General features: G+C 41.4%; 1 protein-coding gene across 2 annotated transcripts in view; it reads right to left on the bottom strand.

Moving 5' to 3' along the window:
• TTC7A (tetratricopeptide repeat domain 7A) overlaps window positions 1-16,006 on the bottom strand; it is a 157,516-nt gene that overhangs the window by 47,041 nt on the left and 94,469 nt on the right. For both annotated transcript variants that reach the window (XM_072333365.1, XM_072333366.1), the window contains 2 exons: window positions 7,393-7,509; window positions 3,918-4,015 (listed from right to left, as the gene is read on the bottom strand). In XM_072333365.1, the coding sequence (XP_072189466.1) occupies window positions 3,918-4,015; window positions 7,393-7,509 (215 nt within the window). The remainder of the gene's footprint in view (window positions 1-3,917; window positions 4,016-7,392; window positions 7,510-16,006) is intronic.

Raw genomic sequence — 16,006 nt, forward strand, 5'->3', positions numbered from 1 at the left:
CAGAAAAGCTGGGGTAGCTCTGAGCATGGGAAGGGAGAGATGGGCAAAAGCCTGTCATGGGATATATATATTAAGCAGTCTTTTTAAGAGGACTGGTATGTTTTTCCAGCTGGCGAGGGCTGAAGCTAAAGCACATCTTGACAGCTGAGCATCACCTGTGGGGGCATGGTGTCAGCAGGCCTCTGTGCACCCCATGTTCCTCTCCAAAGGCTGTGTGACGCTTGAGCAGAACACTGCCCACAGATTTTATATAAGCCGAAGCCTCTGAGAGCGTACTCTCTAGGGAGAGGCCTCAACTGCAACCCAGAGCCTGAAACTGCCACGGGAAATGCTTGTCCTGTTATCTCACTGCTAACTAACGCCACTCATTTCCAGCAGCAGAACTTCAAAACAGCACACCAGTGCTCAGCACAGGCGCCTCCCACAGCTCCCTTGCAAACTGCGGATGTGCTCCTCCTAGATGCATTTTTAACATTCCTGTGCATTTTCCAAGACGTTCCTGACCTAATGTTCCAAGAGATGACAGTGCAGTAATGCAGTAATTACAGCTCCAACGGTACGGTAAAAGCCATTCCCCGCTGTATGGAGAATTTATTACATGGAGCAGTTTATTTAACAGATCAGTCTTCTTCTGTCTATGTCACTGTATGGAATTCCTCCCTCTGCCCTGCCCACTCCTGCTCATCTCTCTTCCTCCTTTTAGGAGAAATTTCACTGCAAAAGGACTTCCAAGGACTCCCATGCAGAATGAGGTTGTTTAATGCAGAGAAAACAGGCACTCATCCCCAGCCTCCCAGAGCACAGGCAGCTTCTGTACAGCAGAGAGGCAACATGAAAATTGCCATGTGAACAATTATTGATGCTGTTTAGGAGTACTTCAAAGTCAGGGCAGACTCACGTGGTCAAACTCAAACGTCCTGCGTGGGCTTTGTGGACTTGGTAGTCCACATAAGCAGATCCTTGTGTTAGCACTCCCGATCACGGCGGTGTGCTTTAAAAGCAGCATTCAGCATTACATTCCTCTGCCAAGGCTGTCCTCTTTCAGAGAGGCTTTCTGGAGCTGTGCAGCACCTGTACCTAACGCTGTAACGCTGTTCTGACTGCAGTGAGTGGGCAGATGGGCTGTGCCTATTCGCAGCCGTGAGGGGAAATCCTCTTTTCCTTGCAAGTCAATGCATGGGGATGATGTCACTGCGAGGAAACTCTCTGCATTTTGGACAGGTTCATGTGTTGCTGCAGGGCTGAACAGCCATTTCGGGTTTAATGAAGCATCCTTCCCTCACAAAGAAGGCTTTAAAGAACATCACTATGAGGAACTTGAAGAAGCACAGGCTAGCTGCTCCTCTCCTTGCCAGCCAGGCAGGTAGCTGCTGGAGGCAGAAAGCCCACAGTGTGACACTGAACTTTGTCCACTGCTGCATGTGCTTCAGCCTGCACAGTCTTAAAAAGGGAACTTGAGTTACTTAGCAATTTACTGCCTTTGGCAGTTATATGCAAAGAGCCTCTGCTGTAAATTGCTAAGTAACTTGGGCTTCCTTTTTGTGTCGCAGTCCTTTGAGGTTTATTTTCATTTCCATTCCAGCCTAAACAAGGAAGCAAGCCACACCAGGCAGTGGTCAGCTGATCTGTCCCCAGCCCTGCCCAGTCTCTGACAGATATGTTCCTTGCTCTCAGCACACATGTAAATGGAAAGGCTCCATCTCAGCCCAAACCCACACGTTTGCTACTGCTATTTCTCCTCGCCTCTGCACAGCCCCTCCCAAGAAGGCTCCAATAAACCCTTTAAGGGCAGGACTTTTCTGCCTTGGCCTTTATAGACAAAGGGCATCTAGCCACAGACCTGACCCCCAGGGGCATGCACCAGAGACCCTGAGGTGGGCTGAGGGCAGCAAGGAAAGCTTCCAGAGCCAGAAGCAGTGATAGCTCTCACACAAAATGCCTCTTCCTAAAGGAGTGTAGCACTTTATAGGCTAAAAAAAAACCCATAAAACCTGTCTCACAGAACTTTAATGTCAAGCCTGAAAATACATGCAAATGTTGGCATACGAAGACAGCACCTCAATTTGTTATTTTAGTGCACTTTCATTCTCTTTTTAACAGCTCCACCAGACAGAATATAAACCTCACATTTTACAACAAAGCCCTCTACACATTTATTGAAAGAAATGATTAAAAAAATACTCTGTCATGATGGGCTCCACATAGAAACCATATGAAAACATACCTAAATAATTTTGCTACAGCGCTGTTATAAAACCAAGGACTAAGTTTAATATTTTACATTTATAAAAAAAACTGCCATGAGAATAGAAACGTGCCTCCATAGATTTACTGGGCTTATAAGAAACATAGAATTCCCCTGCCTAAATCACTTGAGGCAAGAACATTATTAGATAAGACTAAATCGCAGAAAGAATGAAATAGCAAGACAGCTGACTGATACCAATGAATTTACTTAGGAATGCTGCTTCAGTTAGGGGAAGATGAAGAAAATAAAGAGGAATTAATCTTCCTGGCAGGAAACCTAAAATTCTAGCACAGCAAATAATCTCACTGTGGCCTAACTGAGGGGGGGGGGCGGTGTCAGACCCAGCTGCAGTAATCTCCCTTCAGTCAGGGTGGGATCACAGAGCACTGTGCACTGCGGCGATGCTGCTGCACACTCCCTGGAGGCTGCATGCCGGAAACTGGAGCCTGCTGCAGGCTGACGCCAGCACCAGGCTTACTCCCTCCCTCCTGCTGCAGCACTGGGAGGCACAAGGGGAGAGCAGCTGGAGCAGCGCTCTGCTGCCTCACCTCCTGCTTCCTCCAAGAGGGCCCCCAAATGGGACGTGTGCCCAGCTGCCTCCAGAACAGTACTGTGGAGGAGATAACCCACGGAACGAAGGCTGATTTGTCTGCCCAACATCAGGGATCATAAGGGATACTTCTGCAGATCTTCACAGTGACTTTCAAGTGATTACTGTCTCAAATGATTTTGTACCAACCACCGGGAAACATTCACATTTTCTCCCTTTTCCATCACTTCTAATATGCCAAGCAGCACTTATTCATTCCTTATTCATTAGGTAAACTCTCTTCATCCATCTGTGTTGAATTTGGTCTTTTCTCCTTCAGTAATCTAAAGAACTACAAAATTCTGACTCACACATACAATAAGAAAACAGTCTTACACAAAATATAGAAACATGTCACGGCAAAGGATATTACAAGGGAAAGGGAATAAACAGATTAAGAATTACATAAATATATGTGTATAGAACCAGGAAGATTACAATGTCACAAATACAAACCCTCAGGGCTCGACATTGTGAACAAAAGTAAGAGCAGACACACTGAATAACATTTTGATGCTTGAGTGTTTGCATGCTCAAGACCTAACCTTGTCATGCTTCTTAACCACTGATGAGTATAAATGGGGGTTAAACACACAGAACCACAGAATGGCAGGGAATGGAAGAGACCTCAAGAGATCACTGAGTCCAACTTCCCTACTAAAGCAGGTGCCCTGCAATAGGTTGTATGGGTAGGTGTCCAGATGGGTCTCGAATATCTCCATAGAAGGAGACTCCACAATATCCCTGGGCAACCTGTTCCAGTGCTCCATCACTATTACCTAAACAAGTTCTTCCATGTATTTGAATACATTTGATTTAATAAAAGCCACATACTTAATAAATAAGAACTTGTCATCGTCCTCAGCTGTATGTACTGAGGACATGACTTCAGTTTTACCAGTTCTCAGACAATCACTAATTCCCTAGCCTGAAATCATGAGACTTACTTAAAATACAATGTTTTTAAAAGTGAGCTTTTTTTTTTTTCTTTCTTTCTTTTTTTTTTTTTTTTTTTTCCTACATGTACAGAAGTAGAAGGTTGATGTATTTAAGATGAGAAAGCACAAATCATTTCCTCACCAGAATCATTATCATGAGCATCCGGAAGCGTGAGATGAAGTCCATTATGCTTTTTGATCACTGGTGTTTCGGCCACACTACTCCCTTTCTCAGAGCCACTGCAAAGAAACAAAACTGTTATCTGGCCACCTTTCAGCAGGGAGACAACGCAGGCAATAATCTCACCTAACTGTGTTCTGAAACCGAAAACTTCAGGTGTTTCTTGAATGTGTCGTTCTAACACCACCTACCCAGCAATTGATCAGAATTTGGGCACTGAGAAACTGTGCCCAGCAAGGGCTCCAGTCTGTGAGCTGCTATCAGTTTATCTGACTGCTGCAATCTTTGCCAACAACTGGACAAGCAACATGTTGCCAACTAAAAGGCCAGACCAGGAGGCCAACCACCAATGCCCCCCGTACAGAAGAACCACTGCCCCCTGGCTTTTTCTGTAGAAAGATGGGATTTGTGAGTGTGCTGCGTTAATCCTTTTGAAACAGACCAACCACCTTCCAAATTCCTTTCTTTCAAGAAGTTTATCTTCTCTCACCTTTGTTCTATTTCCACAGAGAAGGAAAATAAAAGCTACCACGCAGTACCACTTTATGCAGGGAAGCCTATTTGGTCTGCTCCTCTTCTAGACTTCTGTCCTTACAAGGCAGTTCTTCAAAAGGAGAACTCCAAAATAATAATGACCCTGTATCTAATGATAATCACCTAGTGCTGATCTCCTGAGCCTTCCTGTCACCACAGGACTGCCACCCTCTAGGATCAGATAGATGGTGATGGTATCTCCTCTCACCATCAACAGACTAAATATCAAAAGGAAAAGTGACTGCCCTGGCTATTTTCTCTTGCATGCTTCCAAGCCTGCAGCTCAGCTTTTGGATAATATTCCTTTCCAGGAAAGGAGCTGTCACAGAATCATGATTGCTGTGGATGCCCAATCTTCCAGTTTAGTTAGTCCTAAGGTACAGATTGCATAGGATTCCCTTGAACTTGTATTAATACAGCAGAAGAATTACCTTGGGATTGGGATTTGGTTTTAAATAGCAAAAGATAAACTAAGTCTTGCCCTTGCCCATGAGCAATCTAGGACTAAAAGCCACTTACTGTCATTTGTCATACTGGTAATCATATTTATAATAGCTAATTAACCTCTTACTAGTGCTTAGGGATCAAACATTACAGTTCTTGTTAGTGGACCATGAAATCTTGGCCACTGACTGCTCATCTAAATCTGGCCTTGACTAGGCGTGTTTTACATACTGGTTTCCACACTGATATCCCTTTTGAAATTATTATGTGGTGAAAGATAGAAGGGAAAATTCAATACTTAGTCCCGCACCTCTGTCTTGCTCAGCCATCACTGACACAAGTGTCACTGCCTCGGCTCCAGCATGCTGGTGGAACAGCAGAGGTACATGCAAACCTGCCAGCTTTGCTTTATAATATTACTAACACAATGCTTTGCTGTAGCAGTCACCATGAGGTCAGCGTTTAGGCACATGGCCGAACACTGGTTTAGGTATTAGATTACTACAGAAAAAACAGGCAAGAAATCTGACAATAGGAGAGAAGCCTTTAGAGAAGTCTCGACAATGCAACCTCAGCTAACATTCAGTGGCAAGAGGACTGCATTTGGCAAAAAAGCAGCTTCCAACGAAAGGAGATTCTTTATTCTGAACAAGGGCTGCAAGTGAACAATTCCCTGTTGAAAGCTGCAGTACCAGGCCTTCAAGCAAGAGAGCCTTCCCAAGTACCAAGGAAGGCACAGTAGCCAAATGATTTGCCTTCCCAGGATGGCACTGGAAGCGCCCATGTTTAAAAAAGGTAGTTGAGGTAGTGGATAAAATGGCCACAAAAATTAGTGAAGAAAATGCTTGACTGAAAGACTGCAGGGGCACCATCAGTTCGGTTTATTGGGAAGAAGATGAAGAGGACTTAGCATGGCACATAAATACCTGCCAGGGGAGAAAGTACTGGGCCCTAGAAGACTCTGTAGTCTAACGAAGTTATAGTAAGATTGTGCAACTGAGAAACCAGGGCCAGTCAATGCAACCAAATGTAACTAATGTGCAGTTTAACTGCGTGGGTGATTAGCTGCTGATTGAACTAGGAAAGAGTTTTGAGTGTAACAGCTCTCAACCTCATATAAAAACAGGCTTTTCTTTTCCAAGAGGCCCTAAAAAATGTCTGCCTCCAAAGTCCCACTGATAAGAATTCCCCTTCGGTTCCTTTGAAAGCCCAACCCAGAATATTTTAAATATTTGTTAGTTGATAGTGCTGCAATTTGCATTAAAAAAGGTACTTCCGCAGCACTAAATCCAGTCAAAAACTGCAGGTACCAAGTTAATTTCTGCTACTTTTCAAGCACTATTTCCTAATACAAGATACTTTCTGAAGGTTTTTTTGTTTGTTTCTTTTTTGAGAAAGGCAAAAAATACCACTGGGAATAGCAATGAAATACACATTAGAGGTCCTAAAAGCAAAAGCAGAGCAATTTGTTTTGTCTAAGCTTCTATGGCTAAAGCTTATCAAAAGCCCCTAAAGCTGTCACATCTTGGTTTTTCAAATGTAACAGCCAAAGCACAGCTTGAGATCCAAATGCAATCCAAATGTTTCAAGTATTTGTCTGTTCTCCAACTCAGTCCCTTCAGTCTCAAGGCTGCACCCCCACCTCACAACAGTAAGTCACATCCAGTTCTATCTGTTCAGTGTGGATTTGATCACCTTCACGAGGACGACTCATGAGTGTAAAGATTATTCATGTGAGAAATACAAGATTGAATCATCAGCTAAAGACACTACAGCCTATGGAAATCAATGATTCCAGAGTGTAAGAGACTACTTTTAGTGCTGTATAAATATCTTTAGTGTGTGGTCTGCTGCTCATTAGCTAAACCAACATGGAATTACTAAGAATCCCTTAAGGACAACTTGTACCTAGACATGCATCATTCTGTACCACCATTCTGGTGTTTATAAAGCCCGTGTAAATGTACTCACAAGCAGGGGGACAATAAAACTTTTTCATGAACTGGCTGCCATGACTGTTGCTGTCAAGCATGTTGTATTTTCCATCAAACACAACCTCTGCAAACATTACAGGTGAGAGGTAAGTATAGTGTTGGGATAACATTTCCAAGGGGGGAAGGGCTGTACATTGGTACCATGACTGTGACAATATCCAGGGGAAGAGGGAAGGAAGAAAATCCAAGCTGTTAACCTTCACACTTTCTAAACTATTATCTTTCCTGGAGGGGAAGCAGATGACAGAAAGAGAACATACCTATGATCCATTTCAGCACTGTTCAAATGCCTTTTTTTAATTTTATTTTCCTAACTCGTGGCTAAAAATCTGCTTCTGTTTCTTGTTTTAACAATGTAATTTGTTACCCTTTTCACACAGTAATTTAAGTATCTGGACAATTAGAGAAGATAACTACATTCCCATTGTGAAATCTGAATTTGTTGGACAGTGGAGAAAGCCTACCTGTGCTGTAAAACACTATAAGCCATCTGCCACATCTGCAACATATGTCTGCATGTCACCAGAGCCTCCTCAGGTCCTTTATGTATCCATTCCAGTTTTACTTTGGTGAAGAGTAAGCTGCAAGATGAAAAAGAACAACTTCTGTTTTATTGGCACCTCATAGATGTTGAGAATCAGTTTCACTCTACTAAGATCCTGGCAGCCAGCAATTTTGCTTTCTTTGTATGTCCAGTTCTAAAAGAAAACACTGGAACACAAAACATTTGATTTGGCTCAACTTTGATTCCCGACAAGGAGATGAGAGGATTACCAATATTTCTCACCTGCAGTCAAATCTGTGTCACGAAGTTGGCAGGACAGTGTTAAAAGCAATGCGTTACAATGCTAACAAGGTGAAGCATACATTGAATATCATTTTATTGTGGACAGCGTTAAAAACAAAATTAAAAGGAACTGGAAGAACACAGAAACCTGAATGCTTTTTCAGTCTGTCACACTCCTATGATAATGGCTTACATAATAAATACCAGACAATATGTAGGGGAAAAACCCAACATACCTAATATACGCAAACAATTATGTAATGGCTCACAGGAAGGAAATATTTCCTCTTCACTCCACCTGGCATCATCTTGTGCCCTTAGGCAAGACAGCTGATAGCCTTGGTATGGTTTTGTTCTACACAGTGTAAGCACAGCTACTATTCCTGTATCTAGAGAATACATACCTGCACAAACCATGGGAATTCAGCAAAATTAGGTCAAGCTCAGGGTAAAAGACAGAATCAGTAACGACACAACTCACCACTTGCTGCTGGCATGGCTCTTAACACTATCTTTCACAAACACGTTTTACCTTTTTTAAGTGCCCAAATCATTGAATTTATTTCTTATGTACTACAGTAAATTCATCTTTTTGCTTTAAATGTTTTCAGAAACTTTGAGATCTATTTTGAATCAGCTCCATACAGCTAGCAATCCATCCGCTAGATGCAATATATGTGTACATGCATATAATAACACTAGCAGCTGAATGCTAAAAACTTTAAAACTAGTACTAGTGAGTGGGGCCTGCGGGCCCCTGTGGAATCCAAACTTCCAAAGGAGACAAAAGCAGGTGCAATCTCATATTAAGTTCATTAAGTTCAGCAAGACCAAGTGTCAGGTCCTGCACTTTGGCAACAGCCTCAGGCAACACTTCAGGTTTGGGGCAGAGTGGCTGGAAGACTGCATGGAAGAAATGGACTTGGGGTATTGGACGATGCTTGCCTAAACAAGAGCCAGCTGTGTGCCTAAGTAGCCAAGAAGATCAATGGCATCCTGGCTGGTAATAGTGTTGCCAGCAGTAGCAGGGAAGTGATTGTTCCCCTCAGCTCTGGTGAGGCTTCACCTCCAGTACTGTGTCCAGTTTGGGGCCCCCCAATACAAGAAAGATATCAACAACCTGGAGTGTGCCCAGAGAAGGGCAACAAAAATGGTGAGAGGTCTGGAGCACAAACTTTATGGGTGGCAGCCAAGGGAGCTGGGGTTGCTTAGCCTGGAGAAGACTCAGGAGAGACCTTGTAGCTCTTCATAGATACCTGAAGGGAGGTTGTGGTGAGGTGGAGGCTGGCCTCTTCTCCTGTGTCACTAGCGATAGGACAAGAGGGAATGGCCTCAAGTTAAGCTGGGAAGGTTCAAGTTTGACATAAGAAAAAATTTATTCTCCGAAAGAGTGGTGAGGCACTACAATGGGCTGCCCAGGGAGGTGGTGGAGTCACCATCCCTGGAACTGTGCAAGAAACGTTTAGATATTGTACTAAGTGACCTGTTTTAGTTGGGAAATAGTGGTTGTAGGTGGACAATGTGTCGATTGCTTGAGAGAAGACTGCTCATGGCCACTGCTACAGTTCGACTGCAAACTTAACATCCATATACGGAAGCACAATCAAGTCGTACTTGGAAGATGGATTATTCCTGTTCACAGCATCAGCAAGACACTTACTACAATAGTATCCAGCGTCTAGTTCTCATCTGTAACTCAAATTGGATGAGGTTCAGAAAGTGGTTATACTAGTGCACTGAGCTCCCAAAAATGTAGTTCGTCAGAGGCTCAAGAAGCTTAGTTGATTTAGTTTAACCGAGAAACAGCAAAGAAAATATTTTGCTTCAGCTTGCAATTGAGATAAGGTACTTAATAGCGAGGTTTTGATCTAACAGAAAATCGGAAGATTCAAGGTTTTGTTGGAAGCTGAAACTTATCAAATGGAGATGGTAAGTAAATGCAAGAATGCAATTATAAAGGCAAATAACCTTTGCAGCATCTACCTTGTGCACAGTGTAAATTCTGTAGTCTTTAAGATTTTCTCAGCAAGACAGAATAACTTCTGGAAAGCAGTGATATTGGACAAATAGAAGCTATGGGCTTGATGGAGAGGCTCACAAGTTAGATTCTTTGGACTCCGTTCTGTGGAAGAATGGACTCGCACCATTACTCATTGCCCTTTTGGCAGTTCATTTCCGAAAAATATTCTGTCAGTCCAAGCACCTACTACAGGGAGCTATCTATGTTGTTTTATAAGTACAGAATACTTATAAACCACTACTAACTTTCAAAGTGAAAGACTTTCATAACCAATGTATGACATCCACTGCAGCAGAAGAGTACTGGACAAGGACCATAGGGCCTCAAGAAGAAAATACTCATATCCCCAAATGACGCCACACTCATGGGTGCTAAAGGACAACACTCAATATTAATTAAATAGAAGAATATAAGAATGAATAATCTGTTAACAGTCAAACTACTATTCAGGAGGGATACGTTAACAATGTTCCTCCTTCATTTCATATCTGTATGGATATAGATGTTTTAGTTATCACTACACAACATATTTAAACATTACAGTTAATCATTATGAAGGTGAATATTACATTCTTTTTTCCATAATTCTGCTGCTTTTACAGTGAGTACATATCAACTTCTTTGGACAAAGATGCAAAATTCTATCTTAAGAGTGAGAACAACTAATGAAATACAGGAAAAGAGCAAATCCCTAACAATAACATAACAATGCCTCAGCAGAATATAACCATCAGTTGTAAGAAACAGGCACACAAAGGTTAAAAAAACAACAACAACAAAGAAATAACACAATTTTAGTGAGTGTCTCTGCAATGGAACATTAGCAGATCTTAGAGATACCATGCACAGTTAAATGAGGTGGTAATGAGACTCTGGAATACTGCTGTTCATGCTATCATGCAATAATGTAATGAACAAAACCAAAAGGCAAACAGGAAGAACGTAAGTGGAAAAAGGAATCAAGCTGTACTGACAACAGTAGTAAATAAAGGAATTCAACATGACAGTTGCAAGCTCGAAAGAAAATCATTGCATTAGATGTGCTATATGCTGTTTGCATTTCTCAGCTTCTAGTAAGTTTTGTAACAGTAGAAATATATACAGAGAAATCACTGAAATAGGTGGCCCAGTATCATTTTTATATGAAGTTTATCATTTTATTACAGAGATAGCACTCTTGCTACAAATAAATCTAATGGGTATTGTGTTGTATCAGTGTCTGCACGCAACTCTCAGGGGCATAAACAAAAGTTATGTATGCACAGATCACACTTTATTGTATTTTCTTAATATCATTTTACTGTACTTTCATATGATGCTTGTAATATTAAGCAGAGCAGACTTTTAAAGAGATTCCACATATAAAAATAGCCCCGAGATTATCAATATAGTCATTGGTAATTCTGTTAGCCTCTGAAAATGAAAACAGAGAGATTTGGGCTAAAGCAAATACATAAATTACTGGTACATAAGCACAGCAAAAGAGAGGAAAAAACCCCCAAGTCATTCTTGTAATGTGTGAATTTCAGGAACAGCAACAATGGAAAATAACCAATGCTTACTCTCTTGATACTGGACTCTAAGTTCCCTCTCAACACAGGTTTTCTTCTAGCACTCATGTGGACAGTATCAAAAGCTGCTGCTCCCTGCTGTAAGGTCAAGTAACTGCTGCAAGTAAACATACTGATTGATCACAGCAACATTAACTCTGTCAAATTAAAGTCTGTATATACTTGACTTTGTTGAGATAAATTCATTTGTGAAGCTCGGAAAATTAGGTTTCACTGTTACAGCATATTATAAATGGTTATGAGCACATCTGTGGATGAAGTTGGGAGATGCTATGTTTAGTAATAACCTACTGACTTTGCGGATGCTCTACAAATATAACAGGATTTGTTAAATGGTTAATTAAGAGTTTTTAAAGCTTCTTTGAAATGGAGTTCTTAGTTTTAAATGTAGTAATGATACATATTTAAAGCACCACAATGGGATCTCTATGTCCTACCATATGACAAGCAATAAATAGTACAAATAAAAACAACAGCCCATTCCACTGATTTTGAGATTGAGAGAGTGAATTAGGAATAATGAGCATTATGTTGTCACTTATCTGTATGTTTTGTCATTCGCTGGCTGCTTTTAGCCCTTCCAGTTCATCAGAGCTTGTCAATTAATGAACTTAATTAATCAACATCTCTGAGCTTTACCAAATCAAGGCAATAATTCCCCAAAGTCTTTCCTTATTGACCCAGACTTTGCAACACCTACACACACAACTGCTGACTTACTCCGAATCTGCATAAAAAGGAAAAACAGACAAACAAAACTCAGACACCAAGCACAGAAGTAATACGTCCCAATCCACAGAGACGATTATCAACTTCAGGACGAAGACACTAAACCTCTGCAACTAATGTCTGCAGCCTGTGTGCGCCCTTCATTAAATGACAGGATGCATGTGCATGTCTGTTTGTGTGTGTTTACAGCTTTATGCCTGGAGAAAGAAACCAGAGTCCTGCTCACAGCTCTGAGGATAGCAAATGCAATTTATCCAAGTGACAGATTAATGGGGTGTTGGAACAGCAAGTGCCACTGGGAAGCACAACCTACCTTACCCTCCCTTACCTCTTAGTATTACATATGGCCCTTTTCCATGCAGAAACACAAAGAAATGTACCATTCCAGCTCCAAAGAAAACCTGGGGAATGGATGCCATGACCTGAATGGGTAGATGGCACAAGGATGCTCCACCAGCACTCTTTAAATTTGCTTCCTCCCCATTAAGGTAGCAGACGCAAAAGAAGGCTACAGGTGGATACAGAATACAGATTGATTTAACAGATCGAGGAACAGGATGGAGCAGATGAGATGAATGATGAAAGTTTGGGAATGCTTTTGGTGCACGGAGATGGTAAGTGGCCTTTTCAGCCTGGAAAAGAGACTGGGGGAAGAGATGACAGATTTATAAAATCACAAATACTGTGAAGAAAATAAGGTAATAAAAGCAGTCTGTGCTGTTTTAATTGAAGTAGGGGATATCCAATAAAGCGACGAAGCTGTGAATTTTAAACAAGAAAATAAAGTGCATTTTCATACAGTGCAAAAAGTAAAATGCAAAACCCATTGCTAGGGGATGATCTGGGAGCAAACACATAAACAGGTTCAAAACGGGATTAGATAAATTCATGGATGACAGACCCATCAGAGGCATTAAACACAGCCTTAATGCAGCGTCTGGCTCAGAAAGCCTCTGAACAACTCAGCTGACAGAAGCAGGGATAGCACATGAGGGGAAGGATCATCCCACTGCCACATTTCTGCATACTTTTCCCCTGTGCATTCACCAGATGCCCCGCTGAAGACAAAGGAGCCCTTAGTTTGATCAAAAACGGCCATTCTTACATTTTGAGATAGCATAAATATAATTGCAGCTTGTATTCTTTTTATAACCCAGATTGTCTGGTCTTGTTTTATCTGCCAGTACAAGAGGAAAGTGTATCTGGAACTGCAGTTTCTTCACAGCAAATTAGCTGTTTAGTTTATCAGCTGCTGAGTTTAGCTACAATGGTGACTCACCTATATGAGCCAATTAGTTCAAGTTCTTTTACCACAAAATTAACCTTCCCAGAGCATCCACTAAAGCCCTTGCCATGTTATCAATATAAAAAAAATAGTGAAACTGGTTAGCTGCTTTTAATCTCCTACATTCTTCTTGGTAACATCAACATCAAAGTTGCTGTCTTCTCAAATAACTCAGTGCTTCTTGCAGTCTCCTGACATTTAAGGGCACATTCTCTAGTTAAATTAATGCCAGCAGTGCTGACTGCAACCTCCTTTTATAACTTCATACTGTGCCATGTAATCTATCACTTTCCCTACAAAAATAAATTGGTCATATACTTTTACAGACATACTGTCTATGGCTCATTGCCCATTTATCCCCACCTCCCCCCCCCCAATGTCAACAAAAAATAAAGATAAGAACCACAAGCTTCAGTCCAGAAAAACAAGCAGATTCAAAGATAACGCCTCCTTTAGATGAATGCCCTGTTCAGGACCCAGGTTCTCCACAAGACTAATTCAGCTACTGTTGCTCCACAAACTACAATTGCAACAGCACTGCACAGGATGAGCACAGCTTTCAGAGAGATAGATTCTTGCCTATTTAAACGTTCAAGGTAATTTTCTAGACTTAGCCCCACAGTAAAAGGCACCTAGAAAGTTCCTGCACATAGCAAAGAAAGTAAACTACGCAAGGACTCAAACACTGCTTCTCAAGACAAAAATGTCTGCGGCCAGTCCTATTTGGTCATTCAGTTCCTTAAGGTTCACTTGTGATGCAGAGTGCAAATACGATTCTTTATTAATGCAGCCCACCCAGAAACTGTTACTTGCACATAGAAGGAGGCCTTGCAACAAATCCCCCCGATCCACTAAACCCAGGCAAGTATACTGTCACTTAAAAAACAACGAGAAAGCAACTAATAGTCTGCTAGAAGAAAAAAACACAATTACTTGCTGGAAAAGAAAGCACTGAAAGTCTTCATCTCCATTTATCTCTAGAACGAAGCCATATCTGGTCATACCCCAAAAACCAAGGCACAAAAATCAGTGATCAGCATTCTTTTTTTTTTCCTTTCCTTTCAATTAGATCATACAGCTTTGAAGCCCAGATTTGCAATATTTTGCTTTTTGTTAAGAACACAGGAATCAAGCTGGCTGTTAGGAGAGCTGATGAAAACCCTGGTCTTTCTCTTATCTCTCTGTGTTATATAGGATCGTATGGGTGACACATCTGAAAAGAACTTTAACCTTCCTCTTGCTCTGATGAGGAGCTGGCAACAAAACGATTCTGTGTCATCAAAAAACACATGCATTTCACACTCTACACCTAGCCTGAATAAAGACAAAGATAATTTTCACAACTCTTTATAGCAAAATCTGGAAACTCAGAAAGCAAAAAAAGGAATTTTTCCTTTTGGTTCTAAAAGCAAACTGCTAGGAGAATGAAAGCATCTGGCTCAGCGCGCAGAATGGCACGCTGGTAAAAAACCAAGATGTTAACCTGATTTGGTTTGGGTTTTTTTCTGACAGGGCAGACAGTGGGAATGATCTCTGCAAAAGTTCTTCATCATCACCTTCCTGCTATCTTTTATATTTAATCTCTTAATGCTGGTGCTCTCAACTTCAGAGTTATCTGTGGACAGGAAGGAAAGGACGTTGGGACCCCACATAACCATCACCGCTTTTAAAACATTTTCTCATCTCTTGGGCCTGATCCTTCAGGATGTCATCAGCTGTGCCCTTGAGTAAATCCAGCCAGTCGTGATTAAATGGAAATTAATTTGGAAGGGCAGAACTGAAAGCTACCATGCTGTCACAACCACTGGACTCTCCGCTTACAGAAATGGAAAAGGAAACCAGGCCTAGGCTCTCTAATTGCTGAACTGAGATCCTGCCAGACAAGAAACGAGCATTTACAGGACAAAGCTGAAATACTTTTTATGCTGCCAATTCCTTCACTCCCCAAAGACTGCAGAACTGGATGTTTCATTTACACTTCTCAACTGTTGTGTTTCAGAAAAGCTTCTAGGAGATGCAGTTTAGGCAGCTTTTAGAGGAAAGAATATCAGGACTGTGGTTACTGAAGTAGCATTCAACATCAGCCTCCAAGTCACCTTAAACTGCAACCAAGTACATCTTCTGCCTGAGAAGCTAAGTCTGAATCCTGTGTTGCATCACTGAAACAGAGTGAAATACCTTCTAATTAACCTAGTGTCCAAGTAATAAGAAGTGACAGAATACTCAGAATTGTATAAGTTATACAACAAAATATAGCAAAGCAGAACTCTCCCCACAAGATCAGTCAAACATTTCTACCCAACCTAACACACTAACAAAATCTTGCATATCAGAGATGCTTGGAGCTAACAGCACAACTGCATCACACACCCACTGTATTAGGAGATGAGAACCATACAAAATTTGGCTTTACTATAAAAACAATAAGCGTAGTTTAAAAAAAGCATTTGTTTCTTTTTAAAATGCATTATGCACTGCTGTCAAATACACCTCAATCCTTCTATTGCTTTGCTTCGGGGCAATGTGATTTATTCCATCTTGGCGTTGCTCCAGCAAAGCACTTGCAAAAGGTCTTCATCTTTAAGCATGAGTAGTCCTGCTGAAATCAACAAGTCAATTACTCCATCACTTAAAACTAAGCGTGTGCTGAAGGACCTTGGTAGATCAAGCTCTTTTTGAGGAGAAA

The sequence above is a fragment of the Excalfactoria chinensis genome, chromosome 3 (assembly GCF_039878825.1).
Source record: "Excalfactoria chinensis isolate bCotChi1 chromosome 3, bCotChi1.hap2, whole genome shotgun sequence".
Classification (NCBI taxonomy): domain Eukaryota; kingdom Metazoa; phylum Chordata; class Aves; order Galliformes; family Phasianidae; genus Excalfactoria; species Excalfactoria chinensis.